General features: G+C 40.5%; 2 protein-coding genes across 2 annotated transcripts in view; one reads left to right on the plus strand and one right to left on the minus strand.

Moving 5' to 3' along the window:
• The window catches only part of PCCB (propionyl-CoA carboxylase subunit beta), a 22143-nt gene extending 15795 nt beyond the window's left edge, over positions 1 to 6348 (plus strand). Inside the window, exons 11-15 of the mRNA XM_081910461.1 lie at positions 239 to 346; positions 2234 to 2334; positions 3481 to 3579; positions 4047 to 4140; positions 5904 to 6348. Coding sequence (XP_081766587.1) covers positions 239 to 346; positions 2234 to 2334; positions 3481 to 3579; positions 4047 to 4140; positions 5904 to 6025 — 524 coding nt within the window. The 3' untranslated portion in view covers positions 6026 to 6348. The remainder of the gene's footprint in view (positions 1 to 238; positions 347 to 2233; positions 2335 to 3480; positions 3580 to 4046; positions 4141 to 5903) is intronic.
• A 3614-nt stretch (positions 6349 to 9962) lies between these two features.
• Positions 9963 to 15892, minus strand: part of STAG1 (STAG1 cohesin complex component) — a 98671-nt gene continuing 92741 nt past the window's right edge. The window contains exons 31-34 of the mRNA XM_081910327.1: positions 15474 to 15584; positions 13874 to 13988; positions 12217 to 12297; positions 9963 to 12130 (exon numbers count right to left, since the gene is read on the minus strand). Coding sequence (XP_081766453.1) covers positions 12107 to 12130; positions 12217 to 12297; positions 13874 to 13988; positions 15474 to 15584 — 331 coding nt within the window. The 3' untranslated portion in view covers positions 9963 to 12106. The remainder of the gene's footprint in view (positions 12131 to 12216; positions 12298 to 13873; positions 13989 to 15473; positions 15585 to 15892) is intronic.

Below are 15892 nucleotides of genomic sequence, written 5' to 3' on the forward strand. Positions count from 1 at the left end.
CTCTGTTCAGTATTTCACAAGGAGGTAGAAAATGCTCTTTTGCATAGGGTGTGTAAAATGTTGCTACTGTTGCCTGTTTGGGTGATATCTAACCAAGTAAACTCAGGGTAGACCCATCAATTTTAATGAGTACCCCGAGTACGATGAACATTGAATGTCACTTTTTGTATACAATGGCCACTGCAAAATGTTCTTGAAAAGCCTTGTAAGAATCTTGTCTACTTTGTCTGAAATTTAGGCTGTTTGGACATAAACTCCTCCGTGAAGGGAGCCCGTTTTGTTCGCTTCTGTGATGCTTTCAACATTCCTCTGATAACTTTTGTAGATGTACCTGGATTTTTACCAGGTAGGTTTTTCTTCTGCATCTTCTTTGACTGAAGATGGAAATGAACTGAGTGGAAGATATTTCACTTGATTCTTCTTACCTTTGGAACTGAAAATAGTCCTTGTATCAAGGAATTGGGAGGTGGGGTTACTTTTTATTTCAAGTGCAGCGGTAAAGCCATTACTCTATCCTTTGCACAGCTTCTTCCTTCCTGTTACATGTGTAAAATGACATCAGTCGCATTTTTAACATTTATCATCGTGAAGTTGAACATTCTCACAGAGATTGTATTCCCGGAGAAAGTTTAGTAGTGGTGCAAAATCCACTGAAATAAAAAGTACCGTATTTTTCGCCCTATAGGACGCACTTTTCCCCCTCCAAAAATGAAGGGGAAATCTGGGTGTGTCCTATGGGGCGAATGCAGTCTTTCGCTGAAGCTTGGAGTTCCCCGCAGGGCTCCCCTAGCTGCGGACAGCAGCCTGCCGCCCGGCGCGAGGGGCGCCCTGAAGCAGAGCGCCCCTCGCGCCAGGCAGACATCCGCAGCGTGGGGAGCCCTGCAGGAGTTCCCCGCAGGACTCCCCACACTGCGGATAGCAGCTTGCCGCCCGGCTTGAGGGGCGCCCTGAAGCAGAGTGCCCCTTGCGCCGGGCAGACATCCGCAGCATGGGGAGCCCTGCAGGAGTTCCCCGCAGGGCTCCCCTAGCTGCGGATAGCAGCCTGCCGCCCGGCGGGCAGGGCGCGCTGAAGCAGAGTGCCCCTCGTGCCGGGCAGACATCCGCAGCGTGGGGAGCCCTGCAGGAGTTCCCCGCAGGGCTCCCCACGCTGCGGATAGAAGCCTGCTGCCCGGCGCGAGGGGCGCCCTGAAGCAGAGCGCCCCACGCGCCGGGCAGAGATCGGCCAGCCCCACAAGCTTGGGGGACAGCAGGGAGGCCCAGTGCCGCCATCCCGCTGTTCCTCGACCTGGTTCGGTTTCCCCCCCAAAAAACTAGGTGCGGACGGAGCATCCTATGGGATGAAAAATACGGTATGTGAAAAACACTAGAGAAAGAAAAGGTATTAGTCTTTTCATCCAACTTAACTGCCCTCTGTCCTCCTCCTTTAAGTATACAATTAGTTTAAGTACTTTGTATACACCAGGAAGCAGTCTTTTAGATCTCTCTATGGGGGCTCTATAGCTTTCAAATGAGAATGAGTGTCGTGGATACAGCTCTTCATGGCACTGACCTGTATTAAATAAAGCTGCATTATATAGCCTGCGTTTATAGCTTCTTAGCTCCTGTGCTGGTGAATATTATGGAGGCAATAGGGATACCTGCTCTCCTTAAGCAATTGTTGCTTGCCTGTGCTTCAGGCGAGTGCTGAATCACGAGGCTGACATTTGTAGAATGCATTTATTGGTGCCATTTAATCGCATATAATTAAAACAGTAGAACTAGGATAAGATTTTGGTGTAATAAAAGGTTTTGGCTCAGTGGATCCTTTTCAGTCAAACCAAGAATTGCCATGTAGAAGGTTATGTGGGATTTGCTACAAGGCTGTATGTAGATCTATTATAAGAGCGTATGAAAAGTCCTGCTGGATCAGGCCAAAGGCTCATCTAGTCTTACCACCTTGTTCTCCCAGTGGCCTACTAGAAGCCTGTGCAATGCCTGCAAGCATGAAATTCCCAGCCTCTCTTCTATAGATGCATACTGCCTCTGACAGTGGAGGTAGAACATAGCCTTACCCTCCACGATACCCAGCCTGCTGGTTGGTGTTTGATGCAGTCATGCAGTCTACCTCTACTCTTGTAGAGGCTTTTAACAGCTATCTTAATTAGTGCTGGGCATATAGTTTCTTATTAAATATCCATTCTTGGAGATAGTAAATTTCCTTTAACCATGTTTTGCTGGTTCCTGTTGTTTTCAGGGACATCTCAGGAATATGGTGGGATTATACGCCATGGAGCAAAACTGCTCTTCGCTTTTGCAGAAGCAACTGTGCCAAAAATCACTATTATCACAAGGAAGGTGAAGTAAAATTGTATTGTATAGTTGCTAGCTGCCACACGCTGTTGAGAATGCATAGAAGATATTTGTCTTATCTTCAGCTCAGCTGACCTCATCAACACCAATTCTTCCAAGCTCTGTTTCGATTTTTTATATCATAATATAACATCATTTTTTGCTTCACTAATACTATTAATTTTCTCTAGATACCTCACATTCAAGCCTGTTTCCCCTTAACAAATGCTGCCTCCGGAGCTGCTTCTAGCCTAATGACTCTCACATAAGTTATTTTATGTAGAATCTGAATACAACTGCCTTATACATACACAATCTCAACCTGAAGTCTTGGATTATATGTTATTTCTAGTTTGGGAACACTCATTCCAGGGCTAATTGCCTGATGCCTAACTTGATGAGTTTTAGGCACCAGGCCAAGTCTTTTAATAGGCCCACACTTTTAACATTGAAGCTGCTGCATGAGATTTATCATCTGTTTTATGTGTTGCTCTTTTCTTATGTATAGTTAGTAATTGTATTCTAATATTGCTAAGTATTTAACTTTTTTTGCAAATCACCTTGAGAATTTTTAATTAGAAAGCGAGATATTTCTTAAATAGTTCCAGGGCTGGCTATGGTGGAGGATAAATATGAGGGGATGTTTAAGGGACATTACACATTCTAGGAATGTAGGATGCTTCCTTATTCAGAGTCAGGCCATTGGTCTACGTAGTTTAGTATTCTCTGCATTGACTTGCAGAGGCTTTCCAATGTTTCAGAAAAGGAACATTCCCACCCCTACCTGGAAATGGTCAGGGACTGAACCTGGGATCTTCTACATGCAAGGCAGATGTTCTGCCACTGACCTACGGCCCTTTTTAAGATACCAAGAAATCAAGGAATAAACTGTATAGGTTTAAAAGTCTGTAAGTGGAGAAAGGGAAAGATGAATGAAAGAGAGAAGGAAAGCTAGGCCATTCCACTGGAATTTGAAAATGCTTTAAATAAGTGAGAGTGGATGCTTCATGATAACTATATCACATAATTTTTGAATGGTTGTAGTAGGAATTGTCTGCTTTCATACTATTAATAGACTTCACTATCCTGGTATATAAACATAATGATTAAATACAGTACATAACTTGTTGACACATTTATTTCCCGTTCCAGGCTTATGGTGGGGCCTATGATGTGATGAGTTCAAAACATTTAAGAGGAGATGCTAATTATGCATGGCCAACAGCAGAGGTAGCAGTGATGGGTGCCAAGGTAATTCTCACTTTGTCCCCATTTGCACTCAGCTTATCTGGGTCTGGCAGGTAGGCCAGATTGTTACACCACCCCTCCCGCATGGGTCAATCACTTGATGGCATACAACTTTTTTTTTTTGCCCACAGGAGTCTGCAGAAGCCCTTTTCAAAGTGCTCTCTTGCCCAGCACTCTGCAAGCAATGCCAATTAGCTGATCGGCTGTGCCTTCAGATCCCCTTTTGGCTCAGCCAAGTTTTTACCTGCTCCACACCTGATAGCATACTACATCAGGTGTAGAGCAGGTGGGTGTGGCTTGGCCAAAATGGCCTTGGAGGCCAAATGGGGAATGCTGGCAGGCCTGATTACCTGCAAGCTGGAGGTTCCCCACCCTTGTTGAAAATGGTTTAATGATGACCAAATCCACATCACAAAGGCCTTTACAACTATGGGTTGAAATAATATCATATTCTTATATTTTCTTCTTAGGGAGCCGTGCAGATAATTTTCAGGGGGAAGGGGGCACATGCAGAAGCAGAATATGTGGAAAAGTTTGCAAATCCTTTCCCTGCAGCAACCAAAGGTAGTGGCTTTGAGAATGTCTATTATTGAAATTTCAGATACATAAAGTTTTTTATTGTGATTTCAGTGTTCTTTCACTTCTTATTTGGGTGTTTATTTTAACTGCATTCAGATGATCATGTATGAGGTTAATAAGCTAATATGAATTAGAATTTTGTCCCTCCGCCAGCCCCTGTGGTGTAGTGGTTAAGAGCGGTAGACTCCTAATCTGGGGAACCGGGTTCGTGTCTCCGCTCCTCCACATGCAGCTGCTGGGTGACCTTGGGCCAGTCACACTTCTTTGAAGTCTCTCAGCCCCACTCACCTCACAGAGTGTTTGTTGTGGGGGAGGAAGGGAAAGGAGAATGTTAGCCGCTTTGAGACTCCTTAAAAGGGAGTGAAAGGCGGGATATCAAATCCAAACTCTTCTTCTTCTTCTTCTTCTTCTTCTTTGTTCTTCCTCTATGTAGTCAATCAAACCATGAAGTCTCTTAAGTAATCATCATTTCCCATTTCATCTGAATTGAGATACTGTGGTTTCTTGCTTAAAAAAAAATCCAAAGCATAGAGCACCGGTTTTCTAAATTTTAACTAAAATTATTTCTTGGGGTTGTCCCTTCTTAAACATTGATCTCTGCAAAGCATAGTTACAAAATTGAAGTGTATATATAAACTCTTGCCAACTACCTTCCTGGCAGACTGAACATTTAAGAAAGTCAGTTCAGGCATGTGGAGCAAAGGGGAATATATTTTCATATTACAGTTCATTACATTTATTTATTCGTTCTTAAAACTTTCGAAATGTGGGCAAAGGCACAGAATGTAAAGCACCAACAATCAGCTGATCTGCAGGTCTTGCAAAGCCCCTTCTTTGCAAGCACAGACCATCAACTGATCAACTGATTGATGGTGCTTGCAAACCCCATTTGGGGGCAGGTAGCTGTGACTTGACTGATATGGAGCCACATGGGGATGCCTGGCAGACCTTCCCCCACCCACATGTATTACGGCGCATTGTTCAGAATGCAAAGCAAAAATTACTAGGCCACCAATTCTCCTTAACATTTATAGCTATGTGTTTCGCGATCAGGCCCAGATCAGAGCCACTTATTTTTAGTTGTATCCCCTGCTTCTAGACAACTCAAATCCTCTGCCTTTGAGAGCTATGGCATGATTGTTTAATCAGAGCATTATTTAAGATCCACGATCCCTTTGCTTAGAGGTTATGCATCTGAGATGAGACCTTAAACTTATTATAGTAATTCTGAAGTAAAATTATCTCTGTGTTGAACAGCATAATTTGCAGTGTTTCTGAAGTGGTTTTCTTCTTTTAAAAATTACAAGAGAGAGAAGGGAACTTGCAGAATTGCAGTAAAATTGTTCAGTTTTCATATGTAAATGTAATCAGAATGATGGCAAATGTTTTTGCAAAGCCATATTCCAGATGTTTGGCTTAACAGGTTGTTTCTCCTCCCTTGCTTGTTTGGAAAAATGAAACATTTCTGTGGACTTAAATCATGAAATCAAATATTGGTGATCAGTACACCCTAAAATCCTGATTTATCCCTTTTTAGAGGAATTTGTTTGTATTTAAGTTGATGAATAAGATATGCAACACTTTAGCAGTTCATGGCTTCCTCTGGAGCAGCTTGCACAAAACATCAACTTCGATTTGGTGGAAGGCTAATGTGAACCTATTAAAGGATTATCTACTGCATGATGCTTTTTGCTGCAGAAGCAGTTACAGAGCAATGGGAATAAATTGTCAAACCTGTTTTATAACAGGGTTTGTTGATGACATCATCCAACCTTCTTCAACTCGACTGCGAATCTGCCGTGACTTGGAAGTCCTGGCTAGCAAAAGACAATCCAACCCCTGGAAGAAGCATGCCAATATTCCTCTCTGAATTTGTTTTAAGGAAAAGGGATGATAGGTTGCCAGAAAAGCAGTGGAGCCCAACTCAAATGCTGACTCTGAATTGTCGGAAGTATGTGGAAATTTTTATGGATTATATTCTAGAAGGGTTGGGATACTATGAGATTGTAGACAAGGAATCAATTGTACATTTAAGCAAAAGGTACAACATATGGAAGTTGTCACGATATGCTGTAACTTCATCTTTGACAGTCTAAAGACAGAACGGATAATCATACATAAATGTAAAGCCAGCATATTGCAATAGAAGTCTGAGAGAATATGGAATTAAACTATTTTGTTTCCTTTAAACAAGATTGTCTGTGGGGAGATTATTTGTGGATTAGATTCAGAGGATAATAATGCAAAACAGGATTTAATCCTGCAAGGGGAGATGGAAATTACCTGCATGGGATTCATCGCAAGAAAATATTACAGGATTTCAAGGTTTTCTAATGCAGATGTTATTCAGTATAAATTTCTTATCTGTCAGAGTTTGGTCTCCTCAGCTACCTAACAAGACTATTCTCCTACCACAAGAGATTGTTTTAGGCCTCTTAAAGGCTTGTGAGAGATGATTTTCCTTTGTGCCTATGCATAGTACTTCTAATTGAGGAGCCCTTTTGCCAGGTAGAACCAAGCAGGCCAAAAGAGGTTCATTTATTCTGGCCTGATATACCTTACATACAGAATTTAGCCACTTTTAAGGTAATCTCTGGTTCCCTGTCCTCTTAAGTATTTTAAGTACTAATCATCAGTTCTGCTTGGGGTTTACTGCATGATTGGCGTGATAAATATAATGTGTATAGCCTTGTAGTAATGACAAATTTAGCAGGGCATGCGTAGCAGTTTCAACTTCCTTCAAACCCCACAGGCATGTTCACTGTGAATATGGTTTGCCTTCAAATCTGCCCTGCAGTAATGCTGATGGAAAGATGTTAAATCTGGCAAGGGTAAGAGCTCTTCTAAATTTGGGTATTTCTGTTTTGGAGAAATACCTTGCTGGAGTAACCCCCTGCCATTATCTTTAATTTCTAGATACTTTGTCATTTCACTCATGTGGCATTGCAGCTCAACATCCCATATTCATTGCTTAATTGTGGATGTGGCTCTCTCATATCTACAGGTTATCAGAGCCTTCAGTGTGAACCCTAGACTTCTCAGTTTCTTTTCCATTTTGTTTGACATGTTTGACAATTAAAAGCAAGGGTGCCAGACTTACCGGGAAGAAAATTAGTTTTAGCCAGTAATGGAGCTTCAGAATCCACATCCAGGACCGAACTGGGATTTGTTCAAGGGGAAAAGATAGTCAGAAAACTGGGCTAACAAATATTCAAAGCCTTTGACAGAAAAGTAGTAATAACAATAGTTCTAACCCATAATGGACAGACTAGAAGTCCTCCTGTGTTACATGCATAGGTTCAGATGAAGTAGATATTTAGCACACACAATACAAAGACCATGGAAAGGTAATTTGGAAAAAAATTGGTCACTGTTTATTATATTGGAGTAATCTGTTCCAAGATTCTTCTGTAATTGTTAGTAAAACTACAATAAATTTCCAATACAAACAATTTAGAGAAGAACTATACAAACGGGTATTTGCGTAGCCCTAAGTATTTACAAGTCCCACCTTTAAGTCCACCTCATCTCTGCAAAGCTCTTGTAATTGAGAGAGTGAGTTAAGACAGCAGTTGAAACACATTTACAAGTGTGTTGGTAATGGTTATTAACCATAGACAAAACAGGGTTAAAAGAGACTATGTAACTGACATGGTTAGGGACAGTGGATATGCTAGAAACAAGAACAGCATGGACTCATAACAATGTATTTGAGGTCAGAAGGAAACAAGGTTCATAAGTCAGCAATATTAATATTCCTGTTTGGTATGCAGAAGGTGGATGCATTCCTCATCTTGTTCCAATAACAGAAAGGATTACCATTTACGAGCATTTTAATGAACACATTGGGATAATTAATTTGGACAAGACCACCTGCCAGCATACTTGCACCATTCAAGATTAATTGAACTAATAAGAGTAGCAGCTAGTGATGGACAGGACAATATCAAAAAGGCAAGATAAAGCTGGCTGATGCAGCCAGAGAATACTGTCACAAGTTGTTCTAAATGACATCTCCAAGACAACAAACAGGCACCTTACACCCGATGTATTAGCAATGCCAGGCAAAAACTTCAAGTATCAAGGTAGCAAAGCACATGAGCTCTATTAAGACTAGAGCATCTTTGTGACTAACTCCTTTAACCTTATCTACATTTTCCTGTCTATGGTTGGCAGCCCTTTAGGGCAGAGATTTTGCAGCAATAGAGCACCTAACATGTATGCTACTACTAAAGCTGTGGGCATGAAAATTAAAAGTAATATTTAAACCTAAGGACATTTGTACTTATTAGAGAACCAAGAAAAGAAAATTATGACTAAAAGTGGGACACTAAACCACAAATATTCCACTGCATTGCTGTTCCAATATTATTATCACTCAAGTATCAATATTCAGTCCAGGGTTCAATAACCCTATATAAATAGCAGATGTTCTTTACAACAGACACTCACTGTTTTTTCATATAGGTTATCACAATTGTACAGAATTCCGAAGTGTGTTCTTTAATGTGTGTTTAAGAGAACAATTATTGTTTGCCAATGAATAGATTGGATAGGGCCACAATAGAAAAGTTGATTACTACTTCTAGAAGTTGGATAATTTTTCTCCTTGCTGCACCCTTTGGGCAGGGAAGTTTCCTTTGTCAGAGGGTGAATTTAAAGAGTCCAAAGAGATAACAGTACTTTATGTAGACCTATTGAATCAACTGTGGTTGACATCAAGTTGCTGTACAAATGTGTTGCATGGCTTCTGGACTCTACTGGTAGAAATAAATAGCCAAAAATGCTAAAATCCAGACACTTATCTTCTACCCCTGCCTACCCAAGATAAGATACAGAGGAGCTACAGGCGTACTGTCAATAAGAAATATAGGAGACCACATATCTGGAGAGATCTTTTTTAAAAAAAAATATAAACAAATATAAATTTACACTCCACCAATCTTTTATCATGGAACCAGAAGCCATATAATATTTGTCAAAGCCAGTCTACAATCTATTGTGTGATGGTAAGTTGTTCCATTCTCAGGTGTTTGCCAGGTGTAGAGAAAAGAACAAACAAAGTACTTCACCTTATCAACTCAGACAAGGAGACAGACTTTGGAAACCCAACTCAAGTTTCTGTCCCATTTCAGCAAAAAAGATTGTCTGAATTCTGTACTTTTTATTTCACTGTCAAGTAAGGTCTCACAGGAACTCCCATTTCAATGTGCAGCATAACCACAGATCTTCCAAGTTGATTTATTAAATGCTTATTTTTGAACTTGTTATGCTTTTGTATAAATGACCACCAAAGTGGTGGCAGGAGAGGCTTGGGCAGTAAGTGTATTGACAGGAGAAATGCAGAATGTCTACTGAATTCTGGAGGGCTTTTGTACACATGATTGCACAATCATGAGGTGGTGGTTCTTTCAATGAAAGCAGGAGACTTCTGAATCCTGTACCATCAATCAGATTCTGCCAAGTTTTCTGCGCACATTACAGGTCACAGTATCAGCCCCAATCTCAACTCCACATGCTCTGAATCTATTTACTTGAATTACACATTAGGTATGGGTAAGGAACAGCAACTGCTTGGGGAAATGTAAGGTTTTCAAGATGCTGAAATGTTTCACTTAAGGGTGAAACATATTCACTCTTACTTCAGAAGGAAAAACCCTCAATGTCTGATCTGCCCAGAATGCTGGGCAAGCAGCAGGATTAGCACACTTTCAAGCTTCACTATAGGAAAATATTTAGTGGAAGACAGACCAAACAGAAAGCACCCATTTTCAAATGCTTTTGTGGAAAGGACTCCACCGCACATGTGATTTTGAGGAGTTTATTAAAGGAAAAGTGAAGCATCAGTTTTAAATTGTACAAAAGGAAAAAACCTCAAATTGTAAATGTACAATTTACAGAATTACTAGCAAAACCAATCAAGGAGACACATTTTTAAAAACCTATTGACCGCAAACTGAACTGGAAACCCATTGGAGGTAACTTACTTGTAAACGGCTTTTCTTTTACAGAATTCTATAAGGATCAATTAAAATTCAATTTTCCATATGAAGGGCTGTGGAGCACAAGCTTTGTCTCTTGATGGATTTAAACCACCAGCAGCTATGCCACTCTGCCCACTACACTGATGTGCTACTGCACCATTTGTGTCCACTGTTTTGGGAGAACTTGTACTTTGTCCTGAAGCACCAACTCAGTGACTTTAGCAACTTTTCAATTCCTAAACAACTGCCTTGCTTGAATTATTAGATATTTTTGGCAACCCAAATTTGAGTACTGTACAATTTTTAGGAGGGGAAATCCCAACTAAATGATTTGATTTAAATGTTGTCTTTGTCTCCCAAAAGGCAAGTAAGCATTGGATGCACCTTGAATTCAATAAAAGGACCTTTATGGGAGGTAGGTCAGAGTTATTTTGCAACTGCTATCAAAAAACACCTCTGAAGCAGATATATTAGAACTGGGTCAATTTAGATCTGCTTTAAAGCACACTAACATTTAAACTCCAAAAAGAAGACTAGTTTGGCCTCATTTTTACAAATGTTCTTATTAACAGGAGCTGTGCTCACCTCCGAGGAACAAAATCAGTCCTTTAACTACATTAGCAGCTACCAGGAAGAATCATAATATCAAAGCAGAGTGAAAGTCCAGATCATTGAAGACACTGAAAATATCTTAGAACAAATAATTAGCTGATTGTTTTTTGGATTGTTCTGCTTTTTAGAAAATCATTTAATAATTACTCTTAATAATGCACAGTTAACACTGAGAATGTAGCTGTATTCCATTGTAAGCTTAAGAACGTCACCATCTAAGCACAAGTTTCTATGCAGCACATACAGTAAATCTAACTGGCAAAATTAATTTACAAAAATAGCACAAAAGGGTATTTACGGCATGGAAAGTTAGACACTTCTCTATGGTACAGTTAAAATTGCTTTGAAAATGCAAGTGTGACTTCTGTCTCCCTCCTCCCACCACCCCACCCGGTGATTTGCGTTCCTCAGGAAAGTTGCTGCTTTTGTACCTCAGATCTGACAGGCCATGAAATAGGTAGTAGAAACAGCAAATAGATTACTTTAGAACCACTGGTTTGTTTTTCTGAGAATATTTTATTTGCTGGTATAAGTTGCTAAAAATGCACAGAACAAGTACCAATAGAAAATGTGCTGTTTGTGTGTTCCCCTAGTGCTATATAAAATGAATGTTACACAGCGTCTGTTGGAAAAGTGGCTTATGGACATCTCTTATTTTATGCCCTCTTATAAATAAAAAATAAATCTTCTCAGAAGTATAAAATCTGGGGATTTTTTCTTTTCAGAATCTGACTTTTTGGCAGAGATGCATACACCTGACTTCTAGCCTCTTTTGCAAGAGTGTTCCACTCTCAATGGTCAGAGAGGATCTAGAAGTGTACCATACTGCTAGTCACATCCAGTGCGTTTAACAACACTTCTCCAGCCAGGATGGCCTGCTGATAGCATCACTGCTGGTCAATGGCCGACAGGCATAAATTTAATAAAATGGCTAGCTTCTAAAACATAAAAAGGCAAATGTTAAAACATTTTGAAGTTGTACAGCAGAAAAATAAAGTTAAAAAGTTTTGTTTTCATTCAATGTTTTCTGAAAATGTGTAGAACAGTGTTTATTTTTTAACTGTTTTAATTTAAAAGCTTCTCCCCATCCAGGAAAAAAAACCTGCATTAGGACTGTCAAGGACAGGGAAACATGATTTGTAGGTCAGCCTTTCTGAGGTGACTGGCCAATATTCCTTGTTTCATTAAGAAGCTCCTCTTCTCTCTCATTACAAAAAGGAAATGACCTTAATAATTTGGTTAAAAATCAAACCAAATCACATCAAAAATGTGGTTTTCATATAAGCTATCACAGTATATAGGCCTTGAGCTCTAAAGAACAGAGTTCCACATTTGTATAGTGTCTTCGCCAGACTTCAGAACATTGGCATTCCAAATCCCTGGGAAAGATAATTGAGAACAAAAGTTACACACAGGAGAATCCTTTGCAGCTCCAAGTGGCAAACAATACCTTGTCAAATCTTACCGAATCATCTTCAATGATAGCTGCGGAGTCAAAGAAATCTGGCCTCAATTCAGCTCTTTCTCGTCTGTTTCTTGAAGGGGGCTGGAAAAGAAATACTTTGTCATTGTCAGAGGCAGCAGGAGCAGCCAAGACAGCAAGCGTTAGGAAGGACTTTCTGTCTATTCCTAGCACTAATAGCAACTAACGTGAATTAAGAGCAATCTGAACAGTGAGTGGTGTAAATGGCAACTTTTGTTGCCAATTCAGGAGCAACACTTAACCAACAAGAAGAGATCCGTGAATATAGAAGTGAGAGAACTTGTCTAGAATGTATAATTTGCTGTTAAAATGGAATACACAGGATGAAACGGTGAAATCAGCTATGATTAAATGGGCACAGGATATCGGCCATGACATTATGTTTGCTGACTGGGAACAGTTATGGACCACTGGTGTCAAATTTACGGCATGTAATGCCTTAAAAGAAAACATAATGAAAATGATCTACAGGTGGTACATGACCCCAGTCAAGCTTGCAAAAATTTACCATTTGCCCAATAACAAATGCTGGAAATGTAATGAGACTGAAGGTACCTTTTACCACCTTTGGTGGACCTGCCCAAAGATCAAAGCCTTTTGGGAAATGATTTATAATGAAATTAAGAAGGTCCTTAAGTGGACTTTTCCTAAGAAACCTGAGGCTTTTCTCTTGGGCATGGTTGGCCAATTGGTGTCAAAGAAGGATAGGACTTTTTTCATGTATGCTACTACAGCAGCAAGAATTCTTCTGGCAAAGTATTGGAAGATGCAAGAACTACCTACTCTGGAAGAATGGCAGACAAAGGTGACAGACTTCATGGGACTAGCAGAGATGACCGGCAGAATCCGAGATCAGGGGAAAGAGACAGTGGAAGAGGACTGGAAGAAGTTTAAACTATATCTTAAAAACTGTTGTAAAATTGAGGAGTGTTGAGATGTCAAGGGGAAAGAAGTAGAGAAATACAGCTGTAATTATTAAGTCTAAAAAAAATATTAACGAAAGGGAACCAATAGATAAACTGATCAAAGGGTTGCTAAAGAACTTTGGAATAAGGATGCAGCGAAAGGGAGGTATGGGGAAGTCGGTATATGTTTATTGTTGTGTATGTTTTTGTTTTGTAATGTGTTTGTCTTTTATTATGTGTTTGAAAAATCAATAAAATTTTTTATTAAAAAAGTGAATATAGAAGTGAGAGATAGCTCAGGATAGGAGACACAGGGGGGCAGGGAGCCCAACCTACTATAGAAAAAACAACAACTAAGCAATAAAATTAAGAAAAAAGACAGAGCATACTAACAAAGCACAAATACAGAGAGAGAGAAAACCCCCAAAGCAAGTCTGGGGGTTCAATTGTGAACCCCCAAAGCAAGTCTGGACATGCAAGCTCCCTGAACGATATCATCTCAAAACCGTGGCAGCCAGCTCAGAGGAGGTGTCCTAGAGCTCAAACGAGCTCTATATATTTTAAATTTCTATTACAGTACTCCTATGTGACTGACAACAGCAGCAAATTCTTGTACCCCAGTCACTGGGCAGCTTTCAACAAAGTATAAAGGGACACACCAAAAAATAAAACCTTCCTAAAACATGCTTGTCTTCAAATGTCTTTGAAAAGCCACTAAGTGAGGATTTACTGACCAGATCAATGACCATGGTGTCTTCAAATTCTTCATTCATGTCCTCTAACTGGCCTCGTGAAGACATCATTACATCTTCGAAGATGGGCTCAGCATCATCCTCCATTAGACCCCGCCTTGTTGGAAGAAAAAAGGAATATGAATACGTTGGTAATGAGATCAAACATATAATTGCTGGTCCTACATAGGATACTGTTGGCATCTGTCTGTATCAAGAGACAATGGGGTGCAGCTCTGGGGCTGAAGTGAAACCACTGTGTTAGCAGAAATGAAGTGACCTCCCTGGGGTGCAAGCCTAGGCAGAGTGTTAAGGAGCTCATCAGCTGCCCCAATGATAATACTATCTTCTCTGCCTCACTGATGTGGTCCAAAGGAAAGCAGGGAAATATGTTTGGAACTAGTTTGGCTACAGGAGTTGCCAGATTTCTACAGGGCTTACCCCTTAGCCTTTTCTTCTCCCAAGGATATGCCGCAAGCAGCAGAGATTTAGGAACAGTCTTCCTTCTTGTACATGGGCTACCTTCACATCTTGACAAGCCTCACCTGCCCCTCACTTCCCTCTACAGCATGTGGAGAAACTGCCTTCTTGACCACTGGATCCACTATTGGTCTTGTCCACTCAATCTGCTGGAGCCTATCTTTACACGCAGGGAAGTCCCTAACTCACCAAGGGTTTGAGACCCATAGGCTACTCTCACCTGGCTTAGTTGGCCAGTCAAAGCTGTTTCTGACACAGCCTGACAGCCTCTAGGAGTCACAGGTGAGAGCTGAGTGCAGGGTGGGGACCAAAGATGGACAAACTACCCCAGAAGGAGCACATGTCCCCCATCAGATACCCCCCTTAAGCATAAGATAGGGAAGCTTGTTACGGCTCTTGCTCTTTCTCTCCACAAGGAACTAAATCAGTCTCCATTTACAACATTGTTATCCACGAACTATGGACCTCTGTTTGATTTCCACAAGAAAGAACACCCGCCCAACTTCTCAGAAATCTCCTTGCATCTACAGAAGCATGGTCTGCAAAATTATGAGACTCAATGGATGCATAAGTGCAAATGCCTCATCTCAATTTTAAAATAATAAAAAAAGAAAAGCTTTTTACCACTGAGATGCAGATATTTGCTAAAGCACTTGCTCAACACAATTGGTCTACTGTACCACTGTGGTTAAGCCTTTAGGTATGCTCTTGATTCTTTTAATGTACTTTAATTCTGTTCAGCAGAATACAGAAGCTTGCACACCATTTCAGCTCCATAATTTAGGTACTCCAGCACCAATCACATGCAAACATCCCAAGATAAGCCAACCTATGACATGAACTAGGGCCTGCAACAAGTTCCATTAATGCAACTTTTAACCAGCCGAAGAGACTACCATCACTGTTACACAAGTACACAGTACAGTTGTAGTTCAATGGTGTCTACCAATCCAAATACTGTGGCAAGCCTTATTCCACATCATAGCTTTGTGTGTGCTGTATATCTTTCTAGAGTTGCTGGATGCCAAGTGGCTAATAATACAACTAACCAAATTTCGTTTACAAACCCCTGAATTATTAGTGTATATCTAACTTAATTCAGCACTGAGATCTGAATACTTACACTGCATGCCTTACACCACTTCGTCCTTTCATGTAGCTCATTCCCGTCCTGTCCTTTCGACTTAAGTCTTCTAATTTCTGTTGGCCCAGCCAAGATATCTGCATCTGAGGACTGAAGAATATGGTCATTCAGTCACAGGATGGATGCCTGACATATTTTGATGTTACCTTGAACCAGTTAACATCTCTTAAGACTAATCTACCTCACTAGGTTCTGGGGAAGAAAACAATGTATCCCACTCCTAGCTCCTGGGAGGAATGAAATGATAAAAACGTGAGAGAAAAGTAGAATACCCCCCCTCGTTTTTTTACACTGGCTCTACCCTTCCAGGGTGCAGCGCTTAAAGCACAATATTTTGTGCCTCAGAAAAATGCAATACTTTACCCTGGTTGTTTTTGCCATGTGGAATGTGATTGCAT

Source organism: Podarcis melisellensis, assembly GCF_964234715.1.
Source record: "Podarcis melisellensis genome assembly, chromosome: 5".
Lineage (NCBI taxonomy): Eukaryota > Metazoa > Chordata > Lepidosauria > Squamata > Lacertidae > Podarcis > Podarcis melisellensis.